The sequence below is a fragment of the Ptychodera flava genome, chromosome 15 (assembly GCF_041260155.1).
Source record: "Ptychodera flava strain L36383 chromosome 15, AS_Pfla_20210202, whole genome shotgun sequence".
Taxonomy (NCBI): Eukaryota; Metazoa; Hemichordata; class Enteropneusta; family Ptychoderidae; genus Ptychodera; species Ptychodera flava.
In genome coordinates, this window is record NC_091942.1 from 28,007,199 (window position 1) to 28,020,014 (window position 12,816).

Consider the following 12,816-nt stretch of genomic DNA (forward strand, 5'->3'; position numbering starts at 1 on the left):
AAATAGCACAGCATTGTGGGAAATAGCATCATTCCAAGATGGCGCTTCACAGGTTCGTTTCCGGCTTTCTTTTTACAGTTTTCCCTTCTACACGGCTTTGTTTGTGTATTTAACTGAGTCACTGTGTACTAACAGGGCCAGGTACCTAAAGAATGAGCCTTAAAATGTATTCATCGACAATATATCTCCTGAAAAATATATGGCCACTGTTTCGAGGAAGTCGAAGAGTTACTGTTTACCAGTCCGGTACACAGTTCTCTTTGCGTTGTAGACGGCTAAAACTTTAGTTGTTTGTTCTTAAGTTTCTTTCGATAATGTCATGTCATATTCAGCTTCCATTTAGGGTTAGTCTGAAACGTATTTAGGTAAAGCTGTGTAATCCGCCCTAGCCGAGCTAATATTGGTGTTCACAGCACAGCTAAGGATGTGATGACGTCAATGCAGACACGCAAAAACTTACATTTCACAATACGTTTGCCTTTACACTCCCTAGCAATAGCATATCGTACACTATACCCATTCAGGACGGTTTTACTGTTTGTTCGTATATTATGTTGCATTTGTGTGGAATCCAACAATGTTGGGACAGGCTGATTGGTTCGACACCATCCATTTATGGCAAGTCTTGTGGTTTAAATGAATTACATTTAATAATCGGCAAAGATCATGGCCATTTACTCGCTGCATGATATGATCTCCATGTCGCTTTTGTACGAAAATTAGGTAAAATAAATATGTAGTGCCAGTATATACACACATGTGCATCTGACAAATTCGTTCAAAAAGATTTACTCTTAAAAAACACAGAACTGTTTTTGATATTTATCTGAACCCTATGCAAACACTGTATTTGGAATAGTATCAAAAAGAAGAATTTCAGGAGTAACTTCAACATTTATCTGAGCCCTATGCAAACGCTGTATTTTGAATCAAAAGGAAGAATTTCAGGAGTTAACTCAATGTGAAAGCCACCCAGAATAACTTTAATCCGTTTTGTGCTCTTGTTTAAAAGTATGTAGCTATCAAACCACTGTTGGCAAAAATGAGGAACCATGTGATCAAAACATCCAAACCACTACAAGGAATTCTGACCCTGTTATGCAGAGTGTGCATATTTCACATGTTTGTTTTATCAGTGAAATATTTGCCTTCCAGAAAAACACAAGTGATGAGTTGCGCGAGGTTAAGAACTGTGTCTAGATATATTGAAGATGAATGAGAGCGGGGTCAGCCCAGTGCAAACTTGTTTGTTTTGTTAGATAGCATCTGAGAAGATGTTTGACCTTAGCTCTTTGTGGGTACTTTTGACCCCAGCATGGAAGTGGTGCTTGCTGTACCTCCATGACCCCATGTCTCCAATGTTTACACTACAAAAGTAATACTGGAAACATAGGGTTAAAGGTTTATATTTTAGGTATCAAACCTTCACTGTGGGGAGATCCTTGTTTGGTTAATTTTCTCTCACAGAAGCTTGTGATTTAATTGCAAATGTTTATGATACTATGGTTTCATCCTAATGTGAACTCATATGTGTCGTTGGTAAATCAAGCAATCACTCTTGCCCAGCAGGCAATGGACATTGCTCTTGTTTGCAAACTGTGCCGCAAGCATGGCTTGCTGTAGAATGTAAAATTCTTCTTTCACATTAGCAACTTGAAATGGCTACATCCAAGATTTCATATTTATATCAATATTGTTGTGTTTATACATTGTTTGTATCCTCCAATGCCATAGTAAACGTCATATCAATTTTCGGCTTTGACGCAGACTAGATAGACAAAGCAGATCATGATTCTGGCCATAAGCTTGATCTCGGTCAGTGTTTTGCTGACGTTTCAGCACTTTCTCTGGAACGTTCAATTGTTGGAATCCCCAAATCCCCTTATCTAATCAAAATCCCCTTCAAATCTCAAACACTAGACATATCGCTCTTCTAAAATTAGGTTTGAGATTATGAATTACACAGAGTACTTAATAGTAGCATTCCATTTCTACCACAAAGGATGCACGAGGGCATTGGCACAGGGTATTGCCTGACACGAAGCGGAGGGTGATGCGTGGCGCCAATGTCTGAGTGCATTCTTTGTGGTATTTTTGTTATAACCTTATTATTATACATCTTACATTCATGACTGGGGCATCATATTGTCAGAGTAGTGACCGTTTCGTGCACTGTCAACAAATTTTCTTCCGATTTATAGCACAAGTGTGGAATGCTATCTTTGACGCTCTTCTGCAAGTTCTTAGTATTGTGTGCACTACACGCATACAAAGCGTGCGAGACACGTTCTGGCACTCGTCCAATGAGTCCCTTGAAACTGTTTAACAGTGAAAGTACAGATACAGCCGCAGGGGATGGGGCACCTTGAAGCCGTACATGTTACGGAACATTCGTTCTGTACAGCTTTTTTAGCACACGCAAAATTCTATTGTTCTTGATGGTAGATGTATAATAATATCTTATTTTTGATGTAATCTGCTATCTGTAGCCACAGCTAAGTAATATAAGCTTCCTATATGAACGAGGATGAGATAAAACTGAATGACTCTCTTTTATTTGATATTTGATAAATGCTATAACCTTAATTTGCTAATACATGTACCTTGAACAAAATCTTAATTTGCATCACTTAAATTTGCATAATTTATTATTGTCCTTAATTCGAACCACATACCGTCTAAATTTTTGAAGCAAAGGGCAACATTCCTCCATGTGAAAGAAACCTGGAGAAAACACTAAGGTTTGGTGCATGGGTAAATTGTGTAGGAACCGTGGTAGTATTTCTGTTGCCCCTGATAGGATTGCATTGATGTAACAGGGGGAACTCCAATAACATGACCAGGGAACCCCAGAAAATTTTATGGGGTGCCAGCCGGTAAAAATGTCAATCTTGGACTGGCAGCTATAGTAGGGTAACTTAATATTTCAGACAGCTGTACATGTATGTCACTGCTGAACGTGGTCAGAAATAGGGTTGGCATGAACTTCTTATTAGTTTGTGTACTTGTTTATCTGTAGAAAATGAGGCTTCATGACAGCGGAATCAGGAAGTCTAGGTGAACTGGATGGAAATATGGCCACGGCAAGAAATCGCAGGGGCAGTGGGAATTCCGACAGCAGCATGACCACCACTGTGGACTCAGATGAATTCCTGTTTAGGGAGGTGTCACACTCATCGCACATGCTGAGTGGTCTGAATAAGTTGAGAGTTGAGTGTGCCTTCTGTGATGTGACTCTGTGTGTTGATGGGCAGGAGTTTCTCTGCCATAGGCTTGTGTTGGCCTCTTTCAGTCCTTACTTCAAAGCGATGTTCTCTGGAGAACTTGCCGAGAGCAAGCAGGAGAAGGTCTCCATCAATGGTGTGGAGGCACCCATGATTGAACAGTTGATCAAGTACGCGTACACCTCTGAGGTGCTGATCACCAAGGCCAACGTCCAGTCCCTCTTATCAGCTGCAAATTTACTCGAAGTACTTCCAGTCCGAGATGCCTGCTGTCGCTTCATGGAAAAGCACATGGACGACTCCAACTGCATCGGAATCCACTGCTTTGCGGAGGCCCATTCCTGCACAGGGCTGCAAGAGAAATCGAAAAACTTTGTGTTGGAACACTTCACGGAGGTCATTGCCCATGACGAGTTCAACAAACTTTCCCACAGCAAGTTGATCGAGTTCATTTCGAACGATGAGTTGAACATCAAACAGGAGGAGTCTGTTTTCGACTCTGTCATGTTGTGGTTCAACTCGAACCCCGAGGAACGTCGACCGTACTTTGAAGAGGTCTTCAGCCATATCCGCCTTCCGTTAGTCAGTGCCTACTTCCTCCATGACTTTGTGGAAAGCCAGACAGCTGTGCGGCAGTCAGAAGTTTGCCAAAAATTAGTCAATGAGGCCAAAAACTATCAGCTGTTGCAGGACAGGAGAGGTCAGCTTTACAGTTCAAGAACTCGACCGAGAAGATCCACAGGTGAGTGGAGTGCTTTCTGAGAGTACGAGTATGCAGTGAGCCAGATAATGATCAAAAAATGATGGCCCATGCACACTATGGTATTGTGTATTCACTGTCTTTGTTTGTGTTTACAGTTGAATCACAGACAAGGAGAAAAATATTTTCCCCTTGTCTGTGGTTGAATGGAGCTGAGAACGGGCTTAAGGTGAACTGTCTGAATTTGAAATCACTGTGCACATCAGTGCCTGAATCTTTTAAATTAAAACTCAAGAAATGTTATGAAGGGAAATGTAGAATATGAGGAAAGTGGATGAACACAAAGCATATTCATGATTAATCTATAGAAATACTTGTTATTGAAGTAGAAATGACTTACCTGTGGTGACAATCCATATTCCTTGGGACATATGTCAAAGAAAATATTTGAAACTTTTAGTGATATTATTGTATGCCTTGCATTAATCTCTAAATGAAGTTTTTACTTCATTATGGTAAAGTGATTTACATTGTAAGAGAGCATAATTAGATCTGCCCATGCACAATGTACATGTACAGAAGAGTCCAAATTATTCCGTCTAAATTTGAAGACGAGGAAAGGGCCTTTGAAGCCTCATGCCTACTGGTTTCTGCATAAACAGTGGTACAAACAAAACCATATGTGTAAACAAGTATTTCAACTGGCAAGTGTTCTGCAATCTATCATGCTTGTTCGCATTGCTGTCACTGTTCATATTGTAAGTTTGCCTTGCACTCATACAACATTCCATCAGTCAGTGATGAGAACTATTTTATTCTGGTAAAGGCCTGTCATTAATAAAATATTCAATAACATTTCTGTTTGGAATCTTAATTTTCGTGAAAGATTATATTTCAGTATAAAAGGGCAAAAGATTTGAACTTATGCAGGGCCAAAATCTCTGTACATATACATGTACTAATTCTTCAGTTTTACCTTTTGTCAACAGGAACCATAGAAGTGATTGTAGCAGTTGGAGGTGAAGATGACAAAGTGGTACTCAGAAGTGTTGAGAGTTATGATCCTCACAAAGACCAATGGAAGACTCTAGCATGTCTGCCATTTGCTGTCAGCAAGCATGGTCTGGTTGTCTCAGGTAAACTAGTAATGCCCTTGAACTAGACATTCTTTTCACACTGGCATCGTAGTAGGCTTGGTAGTCCAGCAACTGTCACAACATATGCTCATATTATAGAAATATGGTGTGTTGAAACAATTTCTGTGACACTGTACATGTGTGAACTAGATACATGTAGTTGATGTCAGTAACAGTATGGGTAAGTACATGTATGTTAATGCTTTTAACCCATTTTCCTGTGCTTAAATCTAACTGCTCCATTGAAAACAACAGAGTTGTAATGGTCTAGATGATGAGGATTGCCTATTTTATAAAGGAATACTGTGTCTGATTAGAAGGAACTTCTTTTGGAATCAAAATCTTATCGTGTAGCTTACACTTGTGATTATTGTCATGTTTCTTTGCAGGTAATAATTTCATGTACATGGCTGGTGGGGAATTCCCCGACGGATCAGCGAGTAAAGATGTGTGGAGATATGATCCATCCTTTGACCACTGGCTGGAAATGGCAAGTATGAACATTCCAAGATCTGAACTAGGTGAGTGATAGCTGTTCATCTGTAAAACATTTCCAATCTTCTCTCGCTTTAAGTTTCCCATCCTCAGCTTTGCCCATTGCCTTTGTGGATCAGCTGTACAAAATGGAAAAAAACAAGCAGTTCCCTTTTACAGAATGACAAAATACAAGTGCAGGGAAAGACACTAAGGGTTGTCCGATTGCCCGGGCAAGTGAAAGTCGCGTTCGGACAAGTGAACCTCCGATGCCACTTGCCCGACGGACAAGTGAAAAAAATAATTACCTAGAAATCGAATTCACGAGAGCGATTTCTGGTGAGGGAACATGGACTTAAACAACAAAAAATAATCATATTATGTCATTGTGAACATTTCCATAAGATTTTTCATAAAATTGCATGAAGAGTTGACGAAAAGAATCATATTATCGCTGTCAATAAAATCCAGTTCAAACAATACACCGGTACCGGTAAATTACCGTACGCTGATTTTGCATATGAAAAAGCTGTTCAGCTGGTGGAACGTACGTTCACCAAAGTTCATTGCACTGACTGTGAAGTTACGGTGTCTCACAATATGTCGATACGGTAAAAAAAGAAACACACAGCGGTTTTTGTGCTTTGTATGAACGTTTATAATAATGTTAAAATAAAGTCCAGTGGTTAAAAATCACCACATAAAATTGGACTTTTACTAAAACGTACTCTTCAATGTTAACTTGTTGAGGGACAGTGAGTGGCAAAGTCAGTGGCAAGACCGCATGCAATGAAGTCATGAGCAATATTTGGTGTCAACGGGTCAAGTCTTTGAATTTTCAACAAACACTGACTTAATTTTCAGGTCAATAAGCCAAAAGTTACTTGTCCGTGGCGACCAACCTCTCTGTTTGTGAATTTTCCCATTCTAAAATGACTGTCAAGAAGCAATTGGAGCGAGTTTGACATCGAGAAATTCAGCTTTCAAGACACATTGAAAAACACCGACGCCTTAGGTTGTTGGTTTTAATTCTATTTAGTCTGCGCATGAGCATTAAAAAGACCACCTAGGTTATTAGAAAAACATAGGATACTGGTATAGTGCAATGGCAATCCAAACTTTATAGGGCTGGTGTATGATATAAGCGCAGTAAAAACATGACAAAGAAGTACATTATTTTTCAGAAGCTTCAGAACATTCCTTTATAGCTACAGATTTTTTCTTTCTGTATAGGTAAGTTAAACTTTTTAAAGCAAAAAGACCTTGAAAGTACAATGAAATGGCTGTTATATTTGTACATTAACCAAGAAAGTAAACATACAAACATATGAAATGTTAGAATTTTTTCTATGAATATGAAACCCCCCACTAGCTGTAAATCTTGAATTTGTTGACCTAAAAAAGCTTCCTATTTGCCCTGGTTTTCTTTAAATTCTACCCATTTACAGGATATACCGTACTCGTCCGAGTATAAGCCCCTGCTCGTGTATAAGCCCCCCTACTGATTTTAGAGGATTTTAGAAAATGTATTACATCCGTGTATAAGCCCCTACCCTAGTGTAACTCAAATACAGAAAGGTTAGGAGAGTATATTTGGTCATTTAACGTGGTAAAATTAATTTTAGATAATAAAGAAACTATTAAAAGATGTTAAAACAATGGGAAACTGGAGTTCCCTTGACAATATCGTAAGGAAAATGACACGTTTTTCCAGTACTATCTTGATTCTTTGACCCTACTCACCCCCGTCGCCTAAATAGAATAGTCTCACTCACGTCCGCCATTGTTTATTTTCATTCACGGCCACGATGTTTTCAAGCTTGAAACATGCAGTTTCTGTTATTTGAAGCAATTATCCTTTCATTTGTGAAGACTTTTCCTGGTGACTATTACAATTTTCACTGCTATGTTGTTGTTTTCACAAGATGTAGACAGTTTGATATTGGAATATTGAGTTGCCTTTCGATGTGGGCAATGCATGCCTGTTCACATAGTACTGTTGATCAGCAGCATACATGACGTCTTTGTTTCAAGTTTGGGGTTTTTTTCGACGCTGAAATTTCACCAAAATGTCACTTCTGTATTCAGAGATTGTACAATCAATTTCTTTGGATGTGTAAGTCGATTTTGAAAGCGATAGAAAGATCAAGTGGTGTTGAAAAAAATCGTGCATAAAATTAGCATAAATTAAGCGTCCATGCCAGATAACATGGGGTTGCTCGAGTATAAGCCCCTCCCCTAGTTTTACCGCTGTTTAGTGTTGCCAAACGGGGGCTTATACTCGGACGAGTACGGTAGTCTTTTACTGGTGTACAAAACATTCTTTAGTGAAAAATTGGACGAGTAAATTTGCATTTTAACCATTATTATGATTTCCCACCATACTAAAAAGAAAACAAAGCATGTCCCAGTTGAAAACATTCAACACTATGCATTACATTGGACAACTCTGTTGTTTCCATGAATATTCAAATGCATATATGCACAGTGTTCACTGGTTTTGCTATATTTGCATGGGGTGCCAGTTTACGTTTGGGCAGATATTTCTTATTTTTCTTGTTCAAAATTGCACATGCAGTCGCACTGGGCAGTTAACAATACTTGTATTCCAACCCTCAAAGAGCAAATTCCAAAAAACTTGTTTTAGTTCAGAAGTAAAATCACATAGAGAATGCTAAAAGATACAGGTAATGGGGCTTTAGTAATTAATGGAATATAAATGAGCCATCCAGCACTCTTAGAAGTGTGAAGAGAACCCTATGAGAATGTCTGACATTTTCTCATTATAACATGATAATTTTCAAATAAAGTGCGTAAAATGAAAAACCAATGTTTTAGCTTTTTTTAAACACGTAAATTATACTGGGCAAGTGGTTTTCCAATTCGGGCAAGGGAACTGAGCCCCCCACTTGCCCGAAGGGCAAGTGGATAAAAAAATAAGTGTCTTTCCCTGAAGTGTATCTGATTTTAAATGGAAAATTTTGGGGTCTCAACCCATGAACTTTGGATTTCAAGCTCTCATATACAATTACAAGAGTAGAAATAAGAGTATTTTTCTGACTTTATACAAGTATGTTTAAGATAAGTACCAGACAGACAAGCATTTCTGACTAATTATTTTATTCGTGCAACACTGTGGTACATGTACGCAACATCAGTTGAACCCTTAAACATTTGCTGTGGTCACTTCGTTCTGAATCATCATCGTACAAAATCATTCTCTTTGACGTGTGCCTCCAATTTTAGGAAATTCTTGAAATACAACTCCTTGAGTAAATACGCATGTGCTCTATGTACTCCAGGTCTAGCCATTGTCGATGGTTCCATATTTGGTGTTGGTGGCTGGGAGGGATCAGCAAGACTGGAGTCTGTGGAGAGGTACGATACATGGACAAACTTGTGGTCGTTTGTGTCTCCCATGAAAATGGCTGTCACCAGTCCGGCTGTGGTGGCACATGAAGGCCTTCTATATGTGACAGGTAAAGTTGTTTTACTTTTACATTGACTGGAGTACATGTAACGAATTGTATATAAGGTACTTTTACAACTTTTACTTTAAACTGCCTTTTCCCAAAGTTGTGTAAAAATTACTTTATGTTTGTATGTAAAATTTTCACCCCTGACAAGATACAAGGTAGATGTGTAACCTCTGTTTAGAAATTACTACTACTCAGTATGTTGTATGTATGACATGATCAAATACTAACTTTGAAAAACATCTTTGCTACATGCAAGATGAACAGTTAATTGATGTAAATGTACCAGAAGAATGTTCATTTGTTTGGAAGAATATTATTGTTATACTGGAGACATTTGTCTGTTTGTGGTGAGGTCAGATTTTGTGACTGCACGTGAAAGTTATGTCATCTATGAATACTACAAGTTTGTATGAGAAGATGATAGCACTGTGTTTAGTGCACAAGGACCTGGGAAATGAGGGTATAGAAATTTGAGTAAATGACATCTTTGAAAAACGTAAACTATTTGAACTGTAATTAGCATCACTAGTTCATCAAAGAAAGAAACAGAGAGCTTATATGTTCTCAAAGTGTACTGTACATGATGCTGATACAGCTACCTTCATTTCACAGGTGGTGCTGTATTGGAAGATGGTGATGGCATTGATTTGGTTCAGTGTTACAATCCAAAGACGGATATATGGATGGAGTTGGCACCTATGCTTATCCCTAGATCAGGGTCAGCGGCCTGTGTACTCAATGGTTACATTTACATCATAGGTAGGTACTCCTGCAGCTCCCAAAAAACATGTACATGTCTACCAGTGTTGTGCTGGTGTGAAGCCATCTTAACATGGCCAAACCCTATTATTTTAAACAAGGATTTTTGACCCTAGAGGATGAAACAGAGGGTTCTGTGTCACATTAATTCAATGTCGCAATTTTATATACTTGAAATATCTGGTCCATAACATCCCTCTGTGTAATAAGTGTAGACTTGCAAGTATGAGCAAAATTACTTTAAACTTTGCTTTCTGTATCACTGATGCAATATTTGCGTAGGCAACATTGCAATATTGTATAGAATCGAACAAGCTAATCATGGCACAGCCATGTGTTATTCAAGTCATATATAAAAGGATAGCTTGCGTAAACACCAAAATGTCAAAACATCACGATAAATCTACAAAAATTTGTGAATTTAATGTACATGTACCTATGAATTTTGATATTTAACATGAGCAAATTTTGTATATTACCAGTACATGCTGAGTACGACATAACAAAACAGGCAAGCTTGCGATTTGATCCTGATATTTCCTTTCACTCATATCCAATATCTCTGTATCGAGTGTGAAAGCCTCAGAATAGGAAAGATGTAGAATAGCTGTTTCCATTAAAAAAAGTTGTGATACATGTTCCAGTGTTCTCCACAGCTTTGAAAATCAGAGGGGTGGCCAATTTACATAACAATACATAATTTGCATATTCTTTTGTTGTGAAAATATATTCTTTTGTGCAGTTATTAACATATGAATAGATTGCTCCAAAACAGAGGGGTGGCCCACCCCTAAAAATCCCCTTGTGGAGAACCCTGTGTTCTATTGCACGTCAGTCCCTTTATGCATGTGCACTGTTCAAAATTAGTCCCTGAAATCAGAAGGGTACATTTATGATCATGTGGTAATAGTTTTGTCATTTTATCATGCAAATCAGTTTGTCTGTTCTGTCATCAATAAATGATTATTTGTTTTGTTTTGTTTTTATAATAGGAGGATGGCACGCCTCAACAGAGAACACAAACAAAGTTGAAAGGTACAACCCCAGGAAGAATGAATGGGAGATCAGAGCACCAATGCATGAGAGGAGATACAGACCAGGTGTGGCTGTCATCGATGGCAAGATATATGTCCTTGGTGGAGAGGAAGGCTGGGACAGGTGAGAAGATTTCCTCACTGAACACCCAGTTTATTTCCATACCTTGTCAATATATATCCATTGAATGTCATACATGTATCTGTGGTAATTACAAACAGCCCATGAGAATTATCAAAACGTGTTGTGGCAAAGATAGTGAATTGATACAATGGGGTCCTGCATTCATCAGCATCATATTGCCACAATGCTCAGAAATTGATGTAAGAAAGACAAAAATATTGAAAGATCAGAATACTTTTGTGCTGAAACTTTGGGTAGGTACTGAGAAAGAACGCTTTGAAAGATATGTGCATTAAATACATGATGAATGATATAATAACACAAACCCATGACGATTTTAAACTAACATATTTTCAAGATGTTTGGCCGGGCATGCAAATGTTTACTTGAATGTGGCAGTGCAACTTGAGCATTTCATTCTCACACTTACAGTGTGCGTGTATTGTGCAAGACTGAAAGGACATGAATAAGTCACACCATACTCATGCCAACCAGTTCTGCCTATCGTCTATTTCCCTGATTATGATTTGTTTCCCGTTTTAGACATCACGACACCATAGAATTTTACGATGAAGAGCGAGACTACTGGGAGATAGTGGGTGAAATGCCAAGCAGTCGCAGCTGGCTCAGCTGTGTGTCTATGCAAATGCGGAGGGACCTTCAGAGCAAGGCCGATGATGGCAAGATGACATCCTGTATCGTGTAATATCAAACCCATTCCTTTCCGCCCTCCCCTGTCCCCCTACAGAGTGTGCAGAGCTGGAATCGGTAACATACAAATCCCCCTTTGTGGAATATTCCATTTATATGGAGAAGTGTTGGATCATTCCAAAGTGCATGGGGGTTAGAGTCTTGCGGGATGGGAATATAACTGTGATTGGATTTTATATGCAAAATGGTCTGCAGCTAGTCTTCAGGGCTTTAATCAGGACATATACAATTTTGACTTCCAACTTGAACCCATTCTGTATTTACATTGAATCAAAAGGGCAGGAAAAAACCCAAACTTTGTCACAAAAAGATGCAGAGAAAATAGCTTATGTATAAACTTTGCAGTCTGCTAGAAAACTGCACGTCCATTTAGCTTCTAACCCAGGTTGTAAACAACCCAAGTAACATCTGTAATAATTTAGATTAGGTGAAGATATACCAAAATTTATGAGTTTTACATGCGAAGGCAGCTGTTTTAAAATATCCACAAAGTCAGGTTGTAGTCAAACTATAAATTAGACATGGTAGCTGTTAAGTAAATGTGAGACATCAGCAAACGACATTCTGTTTTGTAGGATGTAAAATGACAGAAAAACCACATATGAACACATTATGAATATAACAAGACACAGAACAACATATTTTTAAAAGTTACATATACTTTCTGAAAAAAGGAAACAGAATCTGTAGATTATGCGGTCACAAATTTTTTTTGTACTTTAATGAAAAATTTCAGTATTATCTATTTGTACTTTAGAACATTCCAGATGAAGTTGTGTTTTTGAGACCGGATCATGTCAAGTTTAAACTTTCAAACTAGATCATTTGATCATCGGATAACCAGAAGATCATGTAGCTTGTTTGACCAGCGTATCTTTGTGACCCAGTAAAGCTGTGTTGTTTTGATGATGGGGGAGGGGGTATCTTTGTGTATTTGACCGTGGTACATTTTTCATTGATTTGAGGGATGTTAAGACGGTAGTTTTTGTGGAATAACTCTAACAACACAGCATGATGTATTCGTCCCTTCGTGTTTGTAGAGGCCTGTATTCAGGACACAGAAATGAAGGGGTTAAAATGATAGAGAATTTGATTTTTGTCATTTGCACGCAGTATATTCACTTTGTCCGCATGTGCTAGAGATAAGTATGTATAATATCAAGGTGCACACAGCA

General features: G+C 38.4%; 1 protein-coding gene across 2 annotated transcripts; it reads left to right on the forward strand.

The window, feature by feature from the left end:
- Positions 1-15: 15 nt before the first annotated feature.
- LOC139151747 (kelch-like protein diablo) lies at positions 16-12,546 on the forward strand. Of its 2 annotated transcripts, none has more exons than XM_070724721.1 (8): positions 16-52; positions 3,020-3,966; positions 4,914-5,060; positions 5,450-5,581; positions 8,837-9,013; positions 9,626-9,772; positions 10,765-10,930; positions 11,474-12,546. In XM_070724721.1, the coding sequence occupies exons 2-8, from the start codon at positions 3,033-3,035 to the stop codon at positions 11,634-11,636; spliced, it is 1,866 nt and encodes a 621-aa protein (XP_070580822.1). In that variant the 5' UTR covers positions 16-52; positions 3,020-3,032; the 3' UTR covers positions 11,637-12,546. The 2 variants fall into 2 exon arrangements, with proteins under 2 accessions (XP_070580822.1, XP_070580823.1); XM_070724722.1 differs by having other exon boundaries at positions 33-141; positions 11,474-11,782.
- The last annotated feature ends 270 nt before the right edge of the window (positions 12,547-12,816 follow it).

Bases quoted from the DNA above. Each gene is read 5' to 3' on its own strand.
- LOC139151747 (XM_070724721.1), top strand. From the start codon at position 3,033: ATGACAGCGGAATCAGGAAGTCTAGGTGAACTGGATGGAAATATGGCC. The intron at 5,061-5,449 runs GTAAACTAGTAA...GTTTCTTTGCAG, and splicing joins GCATGGTCTGGTTGTCTCAG to GTAATAATTTCATGTACATG. The intron at 9,773-10,764 runs GTAGGTACTCCT...TTTTTATAATAG, and splicing joins TGGTTACATTTACATCATAG to GAGGATGGCACGCCTCAACA.